General features: G+C 36.8%; 1 protein-coding gene across 6 annotated transcripts in view; it reads right to left on the bottom strand.

Moving 5' to 3' along the window:
- P4HA2 (prolyl 4-hydroxylase subunit alpha 2) overlaps positions 1–20,705 on the bottom strand; it is a 53,601-nt gene that overhangs the window by 21,573 nt on the left and 11,323 nt on the right. For 4 of the 6 annotated variants that reach the window (XM_034404499.3, XM_034404470.3, XM_087883651.1 and 1 more), the window contains 4 exons: positions 13,847–13,937; positions 7,173–7,269; positions 5,679–5,830; positions 1,243–1,380 (listed from right to left, as the gene is read on the bottom strand). In XM_034404499.3, the coding sequence (XP_034260390.1) occupies positions 1,243–1,380; positions 5,679–5,830; positions 7,173–7,269; positions 13,847–13,919 (460 nt within the window). In that variant the 5' untranslated portion in view covers positions 13,920–13,937. Of the gene's footprint in view, positions 1–1,242; positions 1,381–5,678; positions 5,831–7,172; positions 7,270–13,846; positions 13,938–16,005; positions 16,033–20,705 lie in introns of all 6 variants that reach the window. The other 2 variants (XM_087883650.1, XM_034404478.3) reach the window with 1 other exon arrangement.

The raw sequence follows: 20,705 nt of genomic DNA, 5'->3' as shown, positions 1-20,705 counted from the left end.
TTGGAAGCTGAAGGGAATTGAGAGATTAAGTCCCACTCTCTTTTCCTGAGCCTCAAGGAAAGCCATATCTATATTTTTTGGTTAAATGGAAGGAGAGCTGGAATCAAAGAACAAGTATTCTAAAGTATTTCTTTCCAAGTCTACAATCTCCCTTGTCACACCTCCCCAATACCCTTTAAAATCCAGGATGAGGTGGGGAGTTGCCTTTTCAAAATGTAAAACTGTCAACTGTCTCAGACACTTTCACTCAAACTTGCTGTCTTCCCCATCCAGTGGAAAAGTTTTCTGTGGTTAAAAGGAACACAGAATTAAGCAGATGCATAGTATAGCCGGGCTTCTGTGGAGCCTCAATTTTGACACAAAAACCATTGAGAACAGTCTAGTTGTATTCTATTACCCAACATCCCTGCTCAATTGTGTATTTGATTTATCCCAACAGAGTCATCCAGATTCTGGGACAATAGAATATATTGAAGTATACCTTTAACTCCAGATGTTCATCATGTCTAGTTGCCAAATGAACTGATCCATGTGAAAAACTGGAACGAATCCCAGGTTAACATGAGTCAAGAGCCAAATACTGGGTTTTATTAATGGTTTATTCTACTGAAGTTTGTTATTCAAATGTTTTTAATGGAGACCAATTTCCGAGGATTTTATTAGTAAATGTGACTGAATTAACCAAATATTACACAAAAATATTTATAGTCACAAGAAGCCTGTTAAGTTACTTAGCTTGTTATTAAAAAATATTTGTGAGGCCCAAAGATCACATAAGTAATCTGTGAAACTAAGAAAACTAAATAATTTGATAATTTTTGTTTTGCCTGAAATATATAGTGACCTTAAACTACTTTATAGACCAACACACTGATCTCAAGCAGAATCATTCTGACAGTGCTTTGCATTAGTATAGAATTCAACCAAAAGAATGGAGACTGACTGTGTTTGTTTAAAATATAACTCAATCTAGACAACAGCACTACATTTCAAAGCTATTTCTACACCCTTACAATAATGCTCGGCATGCTTCTCTGAAATCTAGTGAACCATTGCTAACCATAATTTTGGAAATAACAAAACGAAAACTGGCACAGAGCCACATAGACACAGGATAAGGCACAGCATACAAATGTATGGTTTCGTAACTTATTCACTGGTTTTTTTATATATATTCAGCAAGGAACCCAATTCAAAGAACAATATGCTTCATAGAAACATCATGTAGATTTCAATCATCACCTGGAAATTCTCCTTTTGATATTGTTTCAGAATCCAGTTTGTATGTGTCCTGCAAACGCATTAATGCCTTGGCAGCTCCAGTCTCATCTTCTTCATCTGGGAAAAACTGACGCTGAACCGTCAGATTTGTAATAAAGCCTTTATTTGAACAAGACAGAAAGGGTTAACCCGGGTGTCTCAGAAGACTATAATCAATAGCAGACTGATTTTCAATGAAAAACATCTCTCCTGTTCCAGAGAATATGGCATATTGCATCCAAGAGTTGAAATTGAAACAGAAATAAACAATGTTCTCATCAGACTCTCTCAAATTGCAAAGAATATATTGCTATTTACTATTTGGCATGAAGATAAAATCTCATAAACGAAAGGCAAAAAAAAAATTGGATGAAATGGATCTGATCCAAGCTAGCAAATGAAATGTAAGCAGTGAGAAAATAAGGGCTCTCACTCTTATTGGTATGTTGAGTCCCTTTTATAGGGACTGAGTCTAAAGAAGAAGCAACGTTGATTGGTCATCATATTTTGGTCATCATGTCTACACTGAAGTAATTTAATTGTCAAAAAACCAGACTGATGAGTTGCACTGAACTTCATATTTGGACATTCCCTCTCACCACCACCCTCCAATTTCATAAGTGTTCCTGCAATGCTCCAATCCATTCCTTCTCTTTCTGCTTTGAAGAAACCACCTTCCCTTTATAACTGAGCAGCCTATAGTTAGCTTCTTAAAAACAATTGGAAATCTACTTTAAATCATCATTTCTAATTCTGGTTTCAATATACGCTGTAATTTGAGTAACCCGTTGTCTGCTCTTTGGGATACAGAAAAGAAAGACTGGAGAAGGGAGAAAAAAGCATGAAATCGAGGCTTAGTTCTGGTGGCCAACTCACAGCTTTATTGCTATACCTCAACAAGGGCAATGATGCAATGAATTTACCATGGGTTCTTCAATGTATAAATTCTACTGAAGCGATCTGATAGTTTGAGAAAATTATTGAATCTATCTTAAATATGTATTTAACCAGGCATTTCTACAAAGATTGTTTGAACTGCAAATGACACTTTAAAAAAAAAAATCCCAAAAGATCTGCAAAAATTAAACCATGGCCATTCTGCCTGTAACAAACCAAAGTGCACTCAAATGTATTGTATTTAGTAGATCGTACCATATTTATTAATATGTACAGCATTCATGACACTATAAAAGAACAATTTAGCTATGTTGCATATGGTTATCAGAACAAGAGTCTTCAAAAGCCAGTAAGCACAATTTAACAAAAACACCAGAAATAGCTCATTGAAATCAGAACACTTAAATAACAAAGTGGAGAATGGGTCTCACCAATGAGGAATTCTGACATTCTTCATGTGCAAGGTAATTATGCAGATCTACCAATAAAATAATAGAACTACAGGGGATGCTACAAAGAGTATTTTAACAGAGTAACTAAATGTTCTTGGGATTTAAAATGATTTGATTAAAAAAGGCCATATTGCATGGTTTTTAGCTGTTTTAGCTGAAGTTCAGAAATAAATGGCCAGGAAGAAATTTATGGTACGCTTCCCCCCCCTCTTTTTTTTAAATAAATAAATAGTTCTAAGTTTTGTCCTTTCCAACATCCTGATAATTGTGATCCAACAAACGATGCATTCATACATATAGCTTTTAATCACTAAAAAAACCTCTAATCTAACCCACCCTACATCCAACAGTAAGAGTGATGTGGTTCCACTTCCAGTACTCACTCACATATGGCCAACATATTATAAGTAATGCAGACACAAAGTATAAACAGAAATATGATTATGTTCCCTAAACCCTTTTATAGTATGTATACCCATCCTTTGCCAGTGAAGAGGAGGTCCTCTTTTTTTGCCCTCGCAAAGCTTCAAGAGATAAGGTCTTGTGATGTACTGTTAAAACATGAGCTGCACGCCTTGGCTGAAACAGCATACTTCACATCCTCTATGCTTTTAGCATAAAGCATAAGCACAGTGTTGCCCTAAACCATATGTGGTTGATTTCTGAGAAAACAACGTTTCTTCTTTAATACTAGTAGAGCATTCAGAACAACCTTTTCCTGTCAAAAATAGTTTTGCAAAAAAGGAGGAGAAATAGTTGTAAAGGCTAACATCTAGACTTACATCTAGAAAACATTTTCAAAGAAAGCTAATGAAATAAATATAATTGCCTGTAAGGCTGCATTTTAAAACAAGATTACAAATCATTATTCCACAGAGATAAAAAATTCTTTAATTCTTGTTCAGATAGCCAAATTTAAGCATATGATTTAATGTGGTCAATAACTAAAAACTTCAAAGGCTATTGGTTCTAAAAAAGGAAAAGTGATTTATGCAGTTTATCACATCTGAATAGCAGCCTCCATACTGCAATACCAGATGTGGAAGGAAAAAGAAATTTCATTTTAGTAAAAATCCTATGTTTGGCATCACAACAGTAGAGAGGAAGAAACATTATAGTTTTACTTGCTTATTGACAGAAATCTTATTTAATCTAACATATTTATGATTTTTTCTGATTTTCTAGAGAAGTGATTCCTATTTCCTTAGTTCTGGCTGGTTTGCAAATTATGAGTTCTAAGGATAACTCAAAGTGGATACCACTTCCAAATAAAGCAATATATTTTTGCCGCCTAATGACATATTTAGGGAGAAAATAGGTCTTTCTTTACTGTTGTCCATTTATTTCTAAAATATGTCTGGAGTACATTGCTCTCATCCAAACTTTAAGAAGCCAAAGACAATTCAGTTTTTAAGAGAAAGCTTTTATTTTTCAAGTAGCACAAGAAATTCAGAAATAGGAAATGAGGTCTCCGGCTCTTAGACCCTGCCTGAGAACTGGCATGATGCAGTGGTTAAACTACTGGATTAAGTGAGCGGAGACAAGTTCAAGTCTTCCCAAGGACAGAAGTCCTCTCTGTGACCTTGTGACAGCCCCCCTCTCTTAGCCTAAGGCTCTGTGATAAGCTGGCTGGACCCCCCTCCCATTGCCTTGTGCACTGAAAAGGTTTCCTGGAAGTATAGTGGAAAACAAGCAGATAGAGCAACTGAATGCTAAGGATGAATGATAAGAACAACCACCACCCTTAGAACCTGCAAGGTAAAATAGCAAATCTGGATGCAGGAAATCCTTACTGCCATTCCCTATTCTTCCATTACGAAGTTTCCTTGCAAATCTTATTGGGGTGAAAAGAGATTCTGGTCTGCAGACAGATTTGAAGATGTGGAGCGGGTTGATGCATATACATAAAATCTTTTTGTTTACATATTACACTGCAGTGAGCATACCACTGCCTGTTAATTAATTGTGCCTCCAGAGTACATCCCCAAGTCCTTTTCAGCTCCCACAGTACATGCAGGAAACTACAGTGCTGCTTATCTCTTTATCTTAAATACCCAACCTTCAAAAGTCAAGGGGGAAAAAAAAGAACACTCTCCCCACCGCTTTCTCTGATGACATCATTATATCCCTGTCATGATCTTTAGTAGGCCAAGGAAAAAGAAGTGCAGCTCCAATCACAAAAATACGACTCACTCCTTTAATAAAGCTGAGACGTAACTCGCTGTTCTCTAATCCACATTTCTCAGTCGCACCAACCACTCAGCGCTGACTAAAACATTTCCGATAGGTTAATTATAGGTTGTATGCAAATATAAATTTTAGAGTTGAGATGAGTCAAGATTCTTTCCTGTAGAAAAGCAGCTTCAGGAATGAACCAACTTAACCCTTTTCTTTGCTTCAAATAACAATGATTCAAAAGCACACTGAAATAATTGTAACCTAATTTGAAGAAACGATTCTGATGGGAGGAATCATATTGGAGCAAAGGGGAAAAGTTAGGCAGGGAACTTTTTTCCTCTCTTTCCTTTTCTATAGAAAGAAAAAAAAGCAGCATGGAGACTTGAATACTACCTGTTTTTGAAAAGAGGAGTTAAATGTGCTAAAGTCATAGGAGATACGACATAGCAGAAGAAGAAGCACCAGTCCATTTAACCAATATCTTTGTGCAGTCACAACTACTGAGAACAGGTCACACTGTTTCTTTCACATTTTCTAATATTTAGGCACAAATTCCTTCTGTGATTTATACCATCAGTGTGGTATACACAGCCTACAGTTATATCCTATCAATGGGATTTTGCAAACACTTTCCTGAAGATATTTGGCACTTTACTGCACAATTCAGGGAAGTGCAAAAACCAAGAGATAATTGCATCCCATATTCGCACATTAGTTCAGGGAGTGCGTGAATTAGCTAGATGATTATGATTATGGACAAAGAGAGAATGACCTCGCCGATTAAAAAATTACAGATAGAGTAATATTACTGACGAAGGAAACTGGTTGATAAAATCTCCAGAACAATCCATATGGATTATATTACATTTGTGATTCTCCAAAGACTCTCACCTTTGGTCATGTCCTCGAGAACCAGATTCTCCAGCTCCAGCCATTCTTTGTTGAGGCGCTTTACTAATTTATAAGCATTGACAGGATGAGCAAGATAACCTTCTGGATCAGAGGAGGATTTGACTGTTAAGGATTCCATTGTCTCAGCCCAGCTGGGAAATAAAAGCATATACATATATTGACTATCATTTCAGCTTATTAGCCCTGAATAGATAAGAATATGACAACCCCTCCTCTTTTATTTTATTCTCAACCTCTCCTCTTAGAATCATCTACGTCCTTTAATCTTGGGTTGTGGAAATGAAGTAAATATTGCCATTATTTCCTACCATTTTGAATTCTATTACTTATACAATACCTTTAAATTGCAAAGATTTATATGACCAATTCCTTTTAAAAATGTTTTATTATTTCTTTGTTTCAGGCTGATATTTAAATCATTAAGATGGGTAAAGGAACAATTAATAAAGTTGTATACTAAAGCATCATCTATATCAAGGAAAATTATAAATTTACTAGAAAATTATTAAGATACCAAGGTAAATCCAAGCAAGCATTTTAAAGATAAGAAATGTCTCAGCAGGTGGCAGCATCTAACCTATCCTGGCTGTTCTCAGAAGCTAAACAGGATTGGCCTTGGTTAGTATTTGAAGGGGAAACTGAAATGGGCAACAAAGCTCTGTATCATGGCCAACAGAACTACATGAACACAGTTAGCAAGAAGTGAGTTCAGTTTTAAAATGTCTTTCCAGCTACGTAATAATAACAGAAATAGAGCCCCATCAGAACCAAACCTGGATTAGGCAATTAAAAACAAGTGTGCAGGAAGAAATAAAACGTTTATACATGAAAGGATTCAGAAACTTAATTCTGAGAATGCACATAAATTCCAGACTCAGCCTAAGCTCAGACTCAAACTCTTCCCAGGTTCTCTTTATATGTTCACCTACTAAAAGACAGTCTCTGTTTCTGACTGTACATTCATGTTACCCTACTGTAAACATGAAATTACCAAGGTTTGGGGTTACATGATACAAAAGAATTTAATCCAATAACTATCCTAAGAGCTACTTTTCACATTGGGTTGCATTCAAATTTGTCAGTCCACTGACATTTTTTTTGGGGGGGGGGGCGGGGGAGGTGGTAAATTCTTGCTTTTCTAATGTAGAATATTATATTATATTATGCTAAGGTATGGTCAACTTTTGGTGATTGCGGCTACATTCTACATAGAATGTAGAATGAGGGTAATTTCTACTGAAATATTATATCACTTACAGCAAATACCTTACTGAATTTAATGGGATTTACTTTTAGGTAAAATTGCAAATATTTTCAGCCTTCTCTCTCTGCTCAAATGTAAAAAAATAACAGTGTAACAATGTCCAACTGCTAAGAAAAGTAAAATATATTAAAATAAATATACCTACCTACCTACCTATTTACCTACCTACACACATACTTACATAGTACATACATAGTCTCTTCCGTTACCTTTTTATTTTAGAAAGTTTGGTTTCTTCCTCTTGAATATATGCTTTTAATGACTGTACCAGATCTTTTTCCGCATGAATTAAGTCTGTCATTTGGCCTTAAAAGGAAGAAAGTCAAACATTGTTACTTCAAATGGATGATATCAGAGCATTATGAATAGGACAGAGACACAAAAGCTAACGGACGTGGCCAGGCTGAACACTGAATTCAGCTTGCATCACAGAAATTGCCAGAAGAGAAACCTGAGGAGATATGGATTCAGGTTGAATTAACTGATCCAGAACTGAGCTAGTCCAGATCATGAGCCTAGCAATACACAACAAATTTAAGAAAAGGAGAGCAGAGTAAGACTATCCATTTAGTTGAAAGAAAGAGGTGTAAGGAAATATTCAACTGAGACAAGAGCTATAGAAGCGAAACTACAGCTTGACTGGTCCTTGTGGCAATGAACCTCTCCACCACTACCATCTTGCCTGCAATTCTGTTTGTATGCTTATCCTTGGTTCATCCAACTGAACTTTGCTCTTCAAACTGAACAGTCCAGGATAATTTCTGAATGGGTGTTTTGTCTTTCTCTGAACTATTTGAAAATAAAGCTTCATTCTCTAAACAGAAAGTCTACCATTTGAATCATGGTGATGTTACAAAAGTTAAGGGTTGCACTTGAGATTGCATCAGGAACTAGCCATATGTGTAACTGGCAGCACAGAACACAAATAGATGCAACAAGTTAAGATATATAGGCTGATCCAGTTTAATGTATAGAAACTATCATAAAGTCCACAGAAGAATTAATTTAAACCTAGAAAATTAAATCTGTCAATATTATTACTGGAGCTGCTTTTCTATAATTTCCGTATACAGGAATATAATATTAGTTTCAGTTCTTTACTAGGATCCTCTGTGACAATATTTCTGAAAAAAAATAGGGCAAATTAATAGGCTTATTCTCTGGACTTGACAGTATACAAAATGATGGATACTGACTTTCCAGAAGCATCATATTCATTGGATAGTTCAAGAAAACGTATTTACTTTATTGCCCTTAACATGATCCCATACAGTGAAAAGAAATATTATCTTTTGTCTCCTTTCATATCCAGTATGTATTTCCAAATATTTGGAAGAAATCAATTTTTCATGAGCTCAACTCAGATGAATTCTTTCTTAAAGGAAAATATCACCATGGTTAAGCTACTAATAATACATGGACTTCCAAATAACTGACTGCTAATGAAATTGCTCCCATTTTATTTTTAAAAGTATGTGCATATTCAACTGTTAATTACATCTCATTATTGAGAACTGAATTCAAGAAATAATTACAAGGTCATTTTGCCACCCTCCTTGCCTGGATTCTCTTTCACACACACCGTTTTTTGTCAACCTGTCATTCTTCAGATAGATAGGAATGCAACTCAAACAAATCTAAGAGGTCTGGCACTACCTTGGCGAAGCCATGATGTATTGTCTAAAGTATAATTATTGAAATATTTCATTCCTGTAAATCTTCTGTTTAGATTCTTTTCTTTTGTAAAGACTTTTGTCCATTGGCCTGTTTTAAAACAATGATACTTTCTCACTCTATTTAAAACTTTGCTTCCTTTTACTTAAACAAGATCAGCTTCAGTTCCAGCTTTCTAATTTTTGCTGGAAAAAAATAGTTGATATTTGCTGGTTTGCCAAACCTTGTTCAGAAAGCAGCCAAGTTCTCTGTAATGGCAAAAAGTCTTATGTAACCAATACTTCTTAGTTTTATATCACTTATTTATGAAACGAAAATAATTGGCAGTATATAAAAATAATACACAGGATTTACAGGAAAAAAACCATCTTCTGATGTATTGTTCCTAGTAGATGTTAACTCGTGATAAAAGTTTATTCAAACTTTCTATGTAACGTTCTATTGGAGTCTTCCAACTTAGCTTCAGATTTAATTGCCAGATTAAATTTATTGTTGAAATTTCAAAAAATGTTCTTTTGGGAAGAGATTTGGAAAAACAATTCTTTACTTTTTTTTTTTATTATTGCAAAAGTTTTACAATTACATTTTCTCCCCATTTCCCCCCCCCAGCCCTCCCTAATCTCCCTAACCACCCTAACCCTCCCTAACCCTCCCCATCCCCCCCTAACCTACCCCTCCCCGCCCGGACTTCCACAGAATATAATCCAATCAAAATCCCCTTTTTATAAAACTTGAACCCCTCCATCCCCAATATAATTTTTCATCTTCACAAAAATCAAATCTTTCTATCTTTATATAACATTTTCAGTTAAAAGCTATCTGATACTTCCTAGTTTGATATTTGTTCTGCACATAGTCTATCCACTTTTTCCACTCCCATTCATAAGTCTCTTGTGAGTGATCTTTTAGATATGCTGAAATCTTCGCCATCTCTTCTTTACTTTTTAATGCTTCAATCATATTTACTTCTTTTTCACTAGAAATAATTTTTTTCTAGGCCAAAATAGTTTTTAAAGCCATTTATTAAAATCATAACCATTTTTAAGCAGTTTACTCATTGGATATGGAGAAAATATAATTGAATCAGATAAGGTATTTAAATTATATTGTAATAGAAAACTGAACTGTACTTATCTGGTATTAATCAGTTTCAATACAGATCGGGAAGTATATGCATAGATTATTATTATGGTTGGTCATGTAGTCAGCCAGATGTTTAGACTGGATATGGCATTTTTATCCAACCTACTGTATCAAGTTCTTCCCAAGGCCCTGGGATAGATAGATGCTGTTGTTTGAGGGTGTTAAAAGTATCGTTGCAGGATGTAAGCTGTTCCAGAAAAGCTGCCTTTTGCAATTGATTGAAGATGATTCTGTTAATGCCAATGGTGTTCAAGTGGTGCTCCAGATGTCTTGATATTGCATCCAAGATGCCTATTACTAGCTTTGTTTCCTTTTGCCACAGTTATTCTACTTCTTCTTGCCGGCATCTCTGTGGCAAACACAAGTAACAGTGGATGGATTGCATCAAGGAAGACCTGAAACGCATGGGTGTCACCCCTGAAGATGCCCTGGATGCCAAATGGAGACAGCTTTGCCAACAAGCGGACCCTGCCATAGTGCGGGAATAACACTAGAAAGAAGGTGGTGATTCTACTTCTTGCAGCAGCTATTATTATTACTAGTATGGATTGGACAAATGTGCCAGTCTCACCATCTATAGGGGGGGAAATGAAAACTGAAAGAATCAAGATGTCCTACGGAAATAACATTAAGAGTCTAGATAAATAAGAATATACAAATATCTGGGCATTCTTCAAGTGGATTGAGGAAAAATTCAGAAAAAAATATAAAATAGCAGGACTTGCAGATCAAAGTTGAACACTTATAGAAAAAAAAACCCTGATGTTATACCAGTGTGATGTCTCCTGTGGACGATGGCTCCTCCACATCTTCCTGAGGCCTTGAGGGAGAATGATATCATTCCTGGCACGTCTGGTATTGCTGACCCTGAACTGCCGGCAGAACATGCCTCGGCTGGGGAGAACTTGCAGACCAATGAGGAAGAGGGGGAGGAGTTACCGGCCTTGGTAGATGCTAGGGTATGCAGGGCAGAGGTGGAGATCTGCCAGATTGATGGGGAAAAGCCCCGCCTCTCTTAATGGGCTGCACTGGGAGAGGCTTTTTAGCAAGGCAGGCGTTGCTGGAAGCAATGTGTGGGTCGGGGCCAGATGGTTGTTTATTTCCGGGACTCTGCAGCTCATGGATTTAGTTCAGTTGCGGAGAACGTTTATGTTCGTGTTTGGAGCAACTGGTTATCTATCTGGTGGACTAATTGGCCATTGCCTGGAAGGTTAATCTGGAGTTTGTTTGTGGCTGGCTTCGTTGAAAACAACCCCCTGAACTCCTAGCTTGGACTATTCCGTGACTTCTTGCAAACCCTCAAACTCGGACCACCTGACTTGTTGACAAACCACAGTGGAGGCCCCTAACCTTGGAGGGGATTTTGGCTGTTTGTTTTTGGAACCTACCCAGGCAAAACCTTTATTTTCAAGACTGTTTCTGGTTTGGCTGCATGTTTGTTTTGCTTTTGGTTATCTACTTGGGTCGCGAGCCAATTACTGTGCTAAGCTTGCAGCTGGGGGTTAGCTGAAAACCTGAAATGGAACTGTTGGGTGAACAGACTGAATAAAGCTCTCTACACCAACCCTGACATGTGAGTGAGTGGGGGCAGCACAACCAATCATGTTTGGAGCCTTTGGAGCAATATTAAAAGCAGGGGTCTCCAACACCCCAGGGCCATGCAAGCATGTGAAACTTCATTAGCATGTGAAACTTCATTTGCACATATGTGGAATTAAGATTATATGCACGAAACCATCCCCTCCTTCCCCGCCACTGCCGGTTGTGGACCCAGAAAGGTGGGGAATGCTGATCTAAAGGACTTTCTGGATATCTGGAAATACTGAATTTATCAGACCTGAATACCCTAAACACAAAAAACCATCCTGTTTGGAACTGCCTATATTGTTAGATACTACCCTAATAATTCTGAGGGCCTTGATTAAGACATGATTTATTGAAGTTTTCACCAGTAACAGATTGTGAATCTAACTCACATAATTGCTATTCTAAAATGTATTTAACCAAGGTTAGTATATAATGTAGAATGTTTAATTAAAAAAGATCACATGGTCAGACTGAGAGCCTGAGGGAAACTGCCATGGAAATGTATAAACTCACGTGAAGGAAATGCCTTCCAGTTTAAGTTCTTATTACAGTCATGCAAAAGAATGGGTTATTTCCCCCTTAAATATGTTCTGAGGATTATTAAGCCCATAAAATTATACTGATGTGGCCAAATTCTATGGAAGGATATCTGTCATCCTTTCCATTTTGTACAAAGAACTCTCGTCTTTCATCAAGCGCTACATGCTGAGTTGCAGTTCTTGGAAAGGAATACTGTAAAACAGATGCCAATAGTTAGATTTCAGACAGAATCCAATTTAGGGATGCAGATGTCCATTGGATAGTGATATGCTCTATTCCTCCTCCCTCCTGCAATGCTCCTGCTCCTACCAATGTTCTTCGCAAAGTTCTTCAACACTCCAAAGCAGGTTGATGTTGACTGCAAAGAACTACGGAGGAAAACCATCCTTTTGATTTCACTAGTGGGATGTATTTCATGAGCAAGAATCCAAATGATAAATTTATTTAACTTGCTTTGAATTTCCTATGGGAATATAATTTTCTATACCACTTTCAGTTACAACTTATTTGTTCTGTAGGAAAATACATGAGCTTGTCAGAGATTCATACTCTCCAGTCAATAATGTGCAGGCAGAAGAATTAGAAATGAAGTTCAAGCCATTGAACATCAAGCCATAATATCATTTCAATTTTAATGCAAAAATAAACAAAACGCAAGCATTCATGACTTGGAAAAAGTTTAATCATTTTAAAATTTAAACATGTACTAGACATCCAAAATATAGTTAAAACAAAATTCTGAAAAACAATATGGTTATATAGAAGAAATTACATTTTTTCTCTTGTCTGTTGTAAAGCATGTAAAACATGTCATCTGGAATTTTTCCAATCCCTTTACCAGGCCTGGCCATCTGTATTTTCTTGTGTTTAATTAAATTAATGTGTTTCATCTTTATGCTTCAATTTTCCATTTGCATTGTGCCCAGGTATGTGTTTGTATAGGTATGTACTAGGAAGTATGGTATGGGCTCCATTTATTCCACGCTGGGTCATGTGACCATGAGAGGGAAGGGAGAGAGCTTAGAACAGAGCAGGCAGCAATATTTTGAGCCATTGCCCAAGTGTCACTCCCATTGAGCTGCATTGGGGAATTATTTGTTTCCCTTGGAATTTATTTTGCTATAGCCCCAGCCAGATTTTCAAATTCAGTTTTCCTTCTGATGACTTCTCTGCCATTATCATTTTGGTCCTGTTCAGTTATCTTGATGTTCCAGGATCCTTAATACAAGTTATATCCAATGTAATGTAATGTAATGTAATGTAATGTAATGTAATGTAATTGTAACCTAACCTAACCTAACCTAATCAGCTACTCATCTCACATATGTGACTCTGGGTGGTTCACACAATTAAAATAGAAAAAACAGAAAGAGTAAAAAAAACAATAAAAACTAAACAGGTGAATGCAATCAGAATCTTACATATAGTACAGCTATTTCACAGGCTCTACATTTCTATTGGGATCTCCAGGCCCAATGGCAAAACCAAGTTTTTGAGACCCTCTGGAATCCAATAAGGTCAGGGTCGATCTCACCTCAAAGAGAATGATGTTCCAAATGGCAGATGCTACTGCAGAAAAAAGTCTTCTCTTGAGTCTGTCAGATAAAACTCCTTAGTAGACAAGGCCTGTAATATGCCTCTTGTGCCTCACCTGATGGGACAGGTGGATGTAATGGGGAGAAGTGGTCCCTCAAATAACTTGGCTCCATAAGCAGTACCCTGAATTAAACCAGGAAGCAAAATGGCAACTAATGCAGCCTACAGAGGAGAGGTGTAAAATGTGCTATTTCTAGGGACATACACACAACTGCCCATGTGGCCCAATTGGGTTTGAAAGAATGAAAACAACTAGAGGGTGGAATATATTCTCATTCATAAAAAGACATGGTTATAAAAATAATTTTCATGATTTTACTATTTTGTTTAAAATTATCCATACCTATAGAAGTGAAAAATTCTCCTTTTATGCATCCCAGGCAGATAAACAGTAATAGCATAATCCACTGTGCCATCTTCAATAAAAGGAGTATCTGCAGGAAACATAAATATAAAGAGAAAAACAAACTTGAGAACGTTTAAAAGAACCAACATCCATAATAGTATTGCTCAATATTATCAGACTGGAAAAATCTGGAATCAAAACTACTGTGCACAATACATCTGCAGTACAGCATTACATCGGAATGCATCATATGCTATGAATAATTATTGTTTTACAGCAACTCTAAATAAACATTATACTGGATTCCATTCATGGTAATTATGGATTGCTTTAGTTCTCATCTTAAAATATTTCAGTAATACTGGCATATATTTTCATATGCTACAGCTGTTCAAATTTTTTTTGACCATAGATACGCCAAGCAAATGGGAGGAGCAAGACTAGAGGCCCATTTTCCCAATTGCCACAGAACCATTTAAATCTTCCTATTGCATGTTCATAAACAAGTCTGCTACTGAGAATGAAAGGTATGATCGTAAAATTGTTCAACTGTTTATAATAAAACTGTTCCTTATGTTTGTGCAACAGCTTGTCTGCACTCTATGCATTCAATTCCAATGTGATGCTATTATTATTTCAGCTTGCAAACACCAACAGTGCAATTCTATACATGTACATCAATAAAGACCACAGAATGGGAAGAACAGAACAGAGCTTCTTCTCATATATGCATCAAATTGAAATTTAACTGTCTTAAAAAGATTTTCTGATGCCTCATTTCCAGCTACATCTTTAATATGCAATCAATCAGTCTAGGCAGACTGACTAAGAATGAGACACAGAGAAACAAAGCCTAGTCTACGGACTGGAGGCTGGGTGAAAAAAAAATATTTATTTATTTAGACAAAGCAATTTGTTTATGTTTAGACATACTTTGCTCTGTTCTTCTTCTAAGACTTTATTTTTTCTAAAACTAGCTAATAACACCACTTTTTTCAGAGTAGTACCAATGGAAAGATAATTTAATCAAGAATGTAATGCAATAACTTTTATGAAGGATTTGCTATTAGAATAGCAGTTATAGTATAAAGAAGAAAAGTAAAACACGTAGAAAAAACGAGATATACAAAAATTATCACCATAGAAAAAACAAGATATAAAAAAATTATCACGTCAGTTAATACTTAGTTGGGTAACCTTTAGCATTAATTACGGCCTTACAACGTCTTCCCATGGAGTGAACCAAGTCTTTTAGTTCTGCAGCTGTTACAATGTGAAACCAAGATTGAATGATTGCTTCTATTAACTGGGTTTTATTGCTGGGTCGCTTCTGACTAACAAGTTTCTTTAGTTGGCTCCATAGATTTTCAATTGGGTTAAGGCCTGGGCTATTCCCAGGCCATTCCAGCAGTGGAATATGATTATCTTGAAACTCCCCAAAAAAAGTGGTGTTATTAGCCATCAAACCTCAAAAATACACTTTTCCCAAAAGGTTTCCACAATTTTGGCCACTATTGTAGCATATTTCTTTTCCTAGTTTGGAGATCCATAGGCCTTCTTTTCTATCATTCTCAAATATTTTTGGTAATAAATTAAAAGGTCTAAATTTTTGTCTAAATTAATGGTCTCAAAGTGTGGTCTAGGGACCACTGAGAATCCCTGGGAGCCTCTCAAGGAATCTATGAAATAAATTTCATCAGTTTTAATTTCTAATACAGTAAATATTGATAGATATAATCCATGTAAATCAAAGCTATTTGAGATCAATCATTTTTAAGAATGTAAAAATGTTTGGGAATGACTGGTTTAAATGAGCTGGCTTTATTTGCTCAGTCCTTGTACTCTGAGCTCCTTTAGTGAGAAAAAGGACTAATAAAACAAATAATCCATCCTCTAAAGTAATTCACAAGTAACTTGAGAACCTTCTATAAGCTAGTGGCAAGTGCCATGAATGGGGCCTGCCAAGATTAAAACCACAGCAAACGATAAAACAGAACAATGGAGCAAGCCAAAAGAACTCCAGGGGTGTGTATATTTGGACAGATTAAGCCATGACAGTCCCTCTGAAGTGCTTGTTCTTGTTTCCTGGAGACATCTACATGCAGCTTGGCTAAGTGATTATGAAGAAAATTTCCATTTAAAAGATCAACCCTCACCTCATCATATCCCTTCTTTCAGGATATCTGCCAAGGCAAAGAACATTGTTTACTTCATCCAGCAGTATTATTTTATTTTTTATTTTTTTGCCACTTTTGCCTTGGCTATAAGAAAAAAAAACTTAGTAAGCACAGAAGATAGCTTTGATGTGGAAAGAGAAGACACTTGGGCTATGAAATGTTTAATTGGCTTGTTTATTCTACAACAAAACAAAATGACAAGTGTTTACAGCTTCTTGCATTTTAAAGCTTACTTGCAACAAATCTGAGCAGAGAAAAGGAGAAACAGCATTTCTACTCACTCCACTGCCTTCTTCCTATAAAGGCCAAACCGCTGAAATGGGATCATACTCAGTCTAGCAGGGCATGCAGGATCTTTACATAAGGTCCAGCTGTGGAAAATGAGGGTACTATAACAGCTAGTGTTCAGGGACAGAAGGGATTTCCCCCTTCAGACTTTCTGACTTAACACAAAGACCGTGATAATTTTGGATACATCATCCCATCCCCTAAAATGTCTCTTTGAGGTGCAGAATAGAAGAGAGTTCACCTGGTGTTCTCTTTTCCATTTGTTATGCCAGTATTAAACACATGAGACGGTTAAAGCTGGAATCACCAAAGGCCACTCATTCTGTGGGACTAATTAGGGATAGTATTGTTTTCAAGGGCTATGGAAAGTTCTGCATCCTTTTGATATAATGTAAATTCTTGCCTATTGTTTATGCCTCTCTCTAACTCTCCAAGATACACAGACACACACTTTAGCCTGCCTCTTATCCTTTTTTTCCCCTCTAGTCAACTGTTTTTAGAATTGCTGATATTTAATAAATAAACATCAGGCTATATTTTGGTAGCTGCACTGAATGACAAATATGCTCTTTCTGATTTAGATATAGGGATTCACTGGAATGTGCTGGGTACAAACTAAACTGGAAATTACCTCTAGTAATCTACCAATAATAATAACATCAATCAAACGACAGAAAAATGCTAAGTTTCACTTTCATTGATCATTTATACATAACAATAAAAATGCAGCATGCATTTTTATCTAATCAGTTTTTATCTAAGCCGCATGAATGAAGTTTGATCAACAGGCCTGGAACAAAATGAAAACCATATCTATAGATACTTTCATATCTAGCAGGATTTAAAAAGAAATTTGCTAAGTGAGTAAATGCCTCATTTTCTGTGAGTGGCTATAAATCTCACCTATTTAATCAGTCAGGAAGTTAAAAAATGTCCAGCAGCGAAAAATCCCTCATATCTCTCCAAGTTCAAGGCACTGTTTAGCATGTGAAATATTATACACAGGTTGACCAGATAATTGAAATAAACATCATATTCTAAAAAGCTGCCTTGATCCCATTTGATGTTTTACGTCTATTATTATACTTTTAATAGTTTAAAGACACCTATTTTTTTCAGTTTCACAGAAATGCAAGGGAATCATACATCAGAGGAAGGCTTAGCCATTTCCCAAAGACCAATGACCAAAGGAAACCATGCGGTATACACTAAAGACACAATTCCTCTTCACCCTGCAGCACATTTTAGTCAACCTCTAGAAATATGTTATCTACCACAAACCAATACTGTCTTGCTTGTTCACTCAGCATTGTTCACAAATTAGCCCTTCACATAACACTATCCAATCCTGAGTAAGAGTATTTTTGTATGTTTTGTATTTTTGAACATATGTCACATGTTCTGACAATTACACAAGAAAATTATGCTAATGACTTTATTGTGAGATATGAGTTATTTACAGCTCCCCTGCCTTATATTCCATCCCCATCCCCAGCAAAACTGCTTTAAATTCAACAGAAGAGACGAAAAAGAATAATAGTAAAAAAACATTGAATATTTACATGTTAGGGCTAAAAACTGTTACCTCCTGAACAGCTACTGATTTATTCACCAAACTTATATGCAACCGCTTGGGGAAGCGAGTCTAGGCAGTTTACAAACATTGCAAAGGGTACCTCCTGAAAACTTCTGATTTCTCATAGTTTATGATACGATGGCTGTTTTCTGCTGAGTAAGCAGAGGCTACTGCTGAATCTGTATACAGAATATAAGGTAGATAGTAGGGCTGGCTAAAGCTTTAAATTTGCTCTAAAAGAGTGGGTGGGAGCACAAATGGGGCACCTGTCCACAACTCATTAAAGCAGAGACATATTTTCCCACATGACTAATTCTGCAATCATAGAGGCAAGTTACTGTAATGAATAGCACACATGCTGTGTTTGTATTCCCATATGTTCTGAAATAGCCTTTTCATGTCAAATGCAAAGTCCCGTAATAGCTAGCTTCCAATTATGAGTGCATATGAAGTTTGGTGATGGAGTTCAGGCAGAGTTTAAGGAGGAAGTTTCTAGTACATGTTCACTCTAACTAGGCAGTATGTAGCTGGCTAATGTGAGAACTAACCAGGAAGCCCAAAGAAATAGAAAACTTTCAACATTAAGAAATATAAATAAAGCTAAATTTACTGGAATCCCCATTTCTGGTCTACAATATTTTTAGCATATTTATATTTTTGCCAAAAGAAACCCAATATAGATTTGAAATAAATGCAATTGTGTAATAGTGCTTGAAGAAAAAGTCAAAGAGCCAGAACAAGTCATCATACTATAACTCAGAAAAGAGAGTGAAGATGTATAAGACCAAACAAATTAAGCCTTTAGTTGGAGTTGATAGAGGAAAACAACTCTCCATTAGCCAGCAAAGGAATAAATTTAGTGGGGTTGAATATGCAGCATTTTTTTGGAATTCCCAATGTAAGTGCTGTCCACATATACATGTGTGCAGTCCCACAAAAAGCCTTAGAAGTATGCAAACCAAATTTTCAGAAAATAAAATTGTTTTAATACCAATGAGCCTTGTGGTACATTCTTTGAATGTTTCACAGAACCCTAGTCTGATCATGTCTGATGCCCCGTGCAAAGTACTGATTCAGAGTAAGCATCTGAAAGAGAATCTTGGTTTGAGGATTGTGCATCAGAAAAATAGGGTTTTAACTTTCAGATGGATTTTAGATAGACTATGGAATCTAAGCTAAAGAAAGTACTAACAGCATCATATACATTTCTTCCCATTATTGCTAATTTATTCTGAATGCATTCTTTGCAGTTAATATTCTGATCTAAAACAATGACAGTCCCTGCCAAATTAATCAATTTCAGTTAACCAATGGCTTTTGTAGCCTGTTTTATTTCTTAAAGTCTGCTTTGGAGCAGGCTAGGAAAACCTCTGAAACAATAGAGGAAACACTGAAATTCCCACCATGCACACAAATTACCTCCTTTTTCTGCAGGGATATCCCCGAGTTTGATATTAGTGCTGTCCTTTGATTTGAAGAAATCTAGTTAGGATAAGGTTAAGGTAAAGGTTCCCATCGCACATATGTGCTAGTCGTTCCCGACTCTAGGGGGTGGTGTTCATCTCTGTTTCAAAGCCGAAGAGCCAGCACTATCCGAAGACGTCTCTGTGATCATGTGGCCGGCATGACTAAACGCCAAAGGCGCACGGAACGCTGTTACCTTCCCACCAAAGGTGGTCCCTATTTTTCTACTTGCATTTTTTAGGTGCTTTCGAGCTGCTAGGTTGGCAGAAGCTGGGACAAGTAATGGGAGCTCACCCCGTTACACGGCACTAGGGATTCGAACCGCTGAACTGCCAACCTTTCAATCAACAAGCTCAGTGTCTTAGCCACTGAGCCACCGCATCCCTCTAGTTAGGATACAAACCATTATTTACATTCTATTTATCGATTGACTGTACAAATTTATACCCTGCCCTTTTCACTATCTAAATGACTGAGTAGTTTACAATAAAGAGGGCATAAAATATTTTCAGAAACAAAGTTAAAAAAAAACAGAGCACTCAAGCTACCAACCATGTCCAGGAAGGTATATCACTATTGGATGCCACATTAGTTAATAGAACCCGGCCTTAACACTCTCCTTGAAGGCCAGAATAGTGGGGACCGGCTTCACCTTAGAAGGCAAGATGTTCCATGGGATGGGGGCAATGAGAGAGAAGCTCTCCTCCTAGACCCCTCCAGTCAAAATTCTTTAGCCAACAGGGTCCGTAACATGACCTTTCTGCCTAACTGGATAGTACAGGTGAATATAATAAGGATGTGACAGCTCTTTAGGTAACCTAAGCCTATGCCATGAAGGACTTCCAAGATCATAAGCAACATTTTGAATGGACCTGGAAGCAAACCAGCACCCAAGGCAGCTCATGCAGCAAAGGTATTACATGTATGTATCCCTAGGACTGAATGGACAACTACATTTTGTGCTTCTGGATATTTTTCAAGGCTATCTCCATGTAGAGAGCATTGCAATAGTTCATATCTGAGATGACCGGGGCATATGTGACTGAAAGAAGGGCTTCCCAAACCAGGAAAGGGCACTACTAGTACAAGTTGAGCATAGGTCCTCCTAGTCACGACTGTCACCTGCTCCTCAAGCAGGAGGTGTGAGTCTACCCTCAGCCCTCCACCCTCAGACACTACAGCTTACCAGTAAGTTAAAGTGGAAGCAAATGCATTCCCTCTTTCTCAAGCTAGTTGCACAGATGGAAAATAGATGGCTTCTAGAAGCTGTTGAAGAATGATTCAGCATTAGTCATACCAATTACAAATACTGAGAGTTGGAGATATACAGAAGCATATCGGTTCCTCATTT

This window comes from Pantherophis guttatus, chromosome 2, assembly GCF_059756535.1.
Source record: "Pantherophis guttatus breed Tessera chromosome 2, ASM5975653v1, whole genome shotgun sequence".
In the NCBI taxonomy this organism is placed as follows: Eukaryota; Metazoa; Chordata; class Lepidosauria; order Squamata; family Colubridae; genus Pantherophis; species Pantherophis guttatus.
The sequence above is the reverse complement of the archived record's forward strand: the minus strand, read 5'-3'. Positions and strand labels throughout refer to the sequence as shown.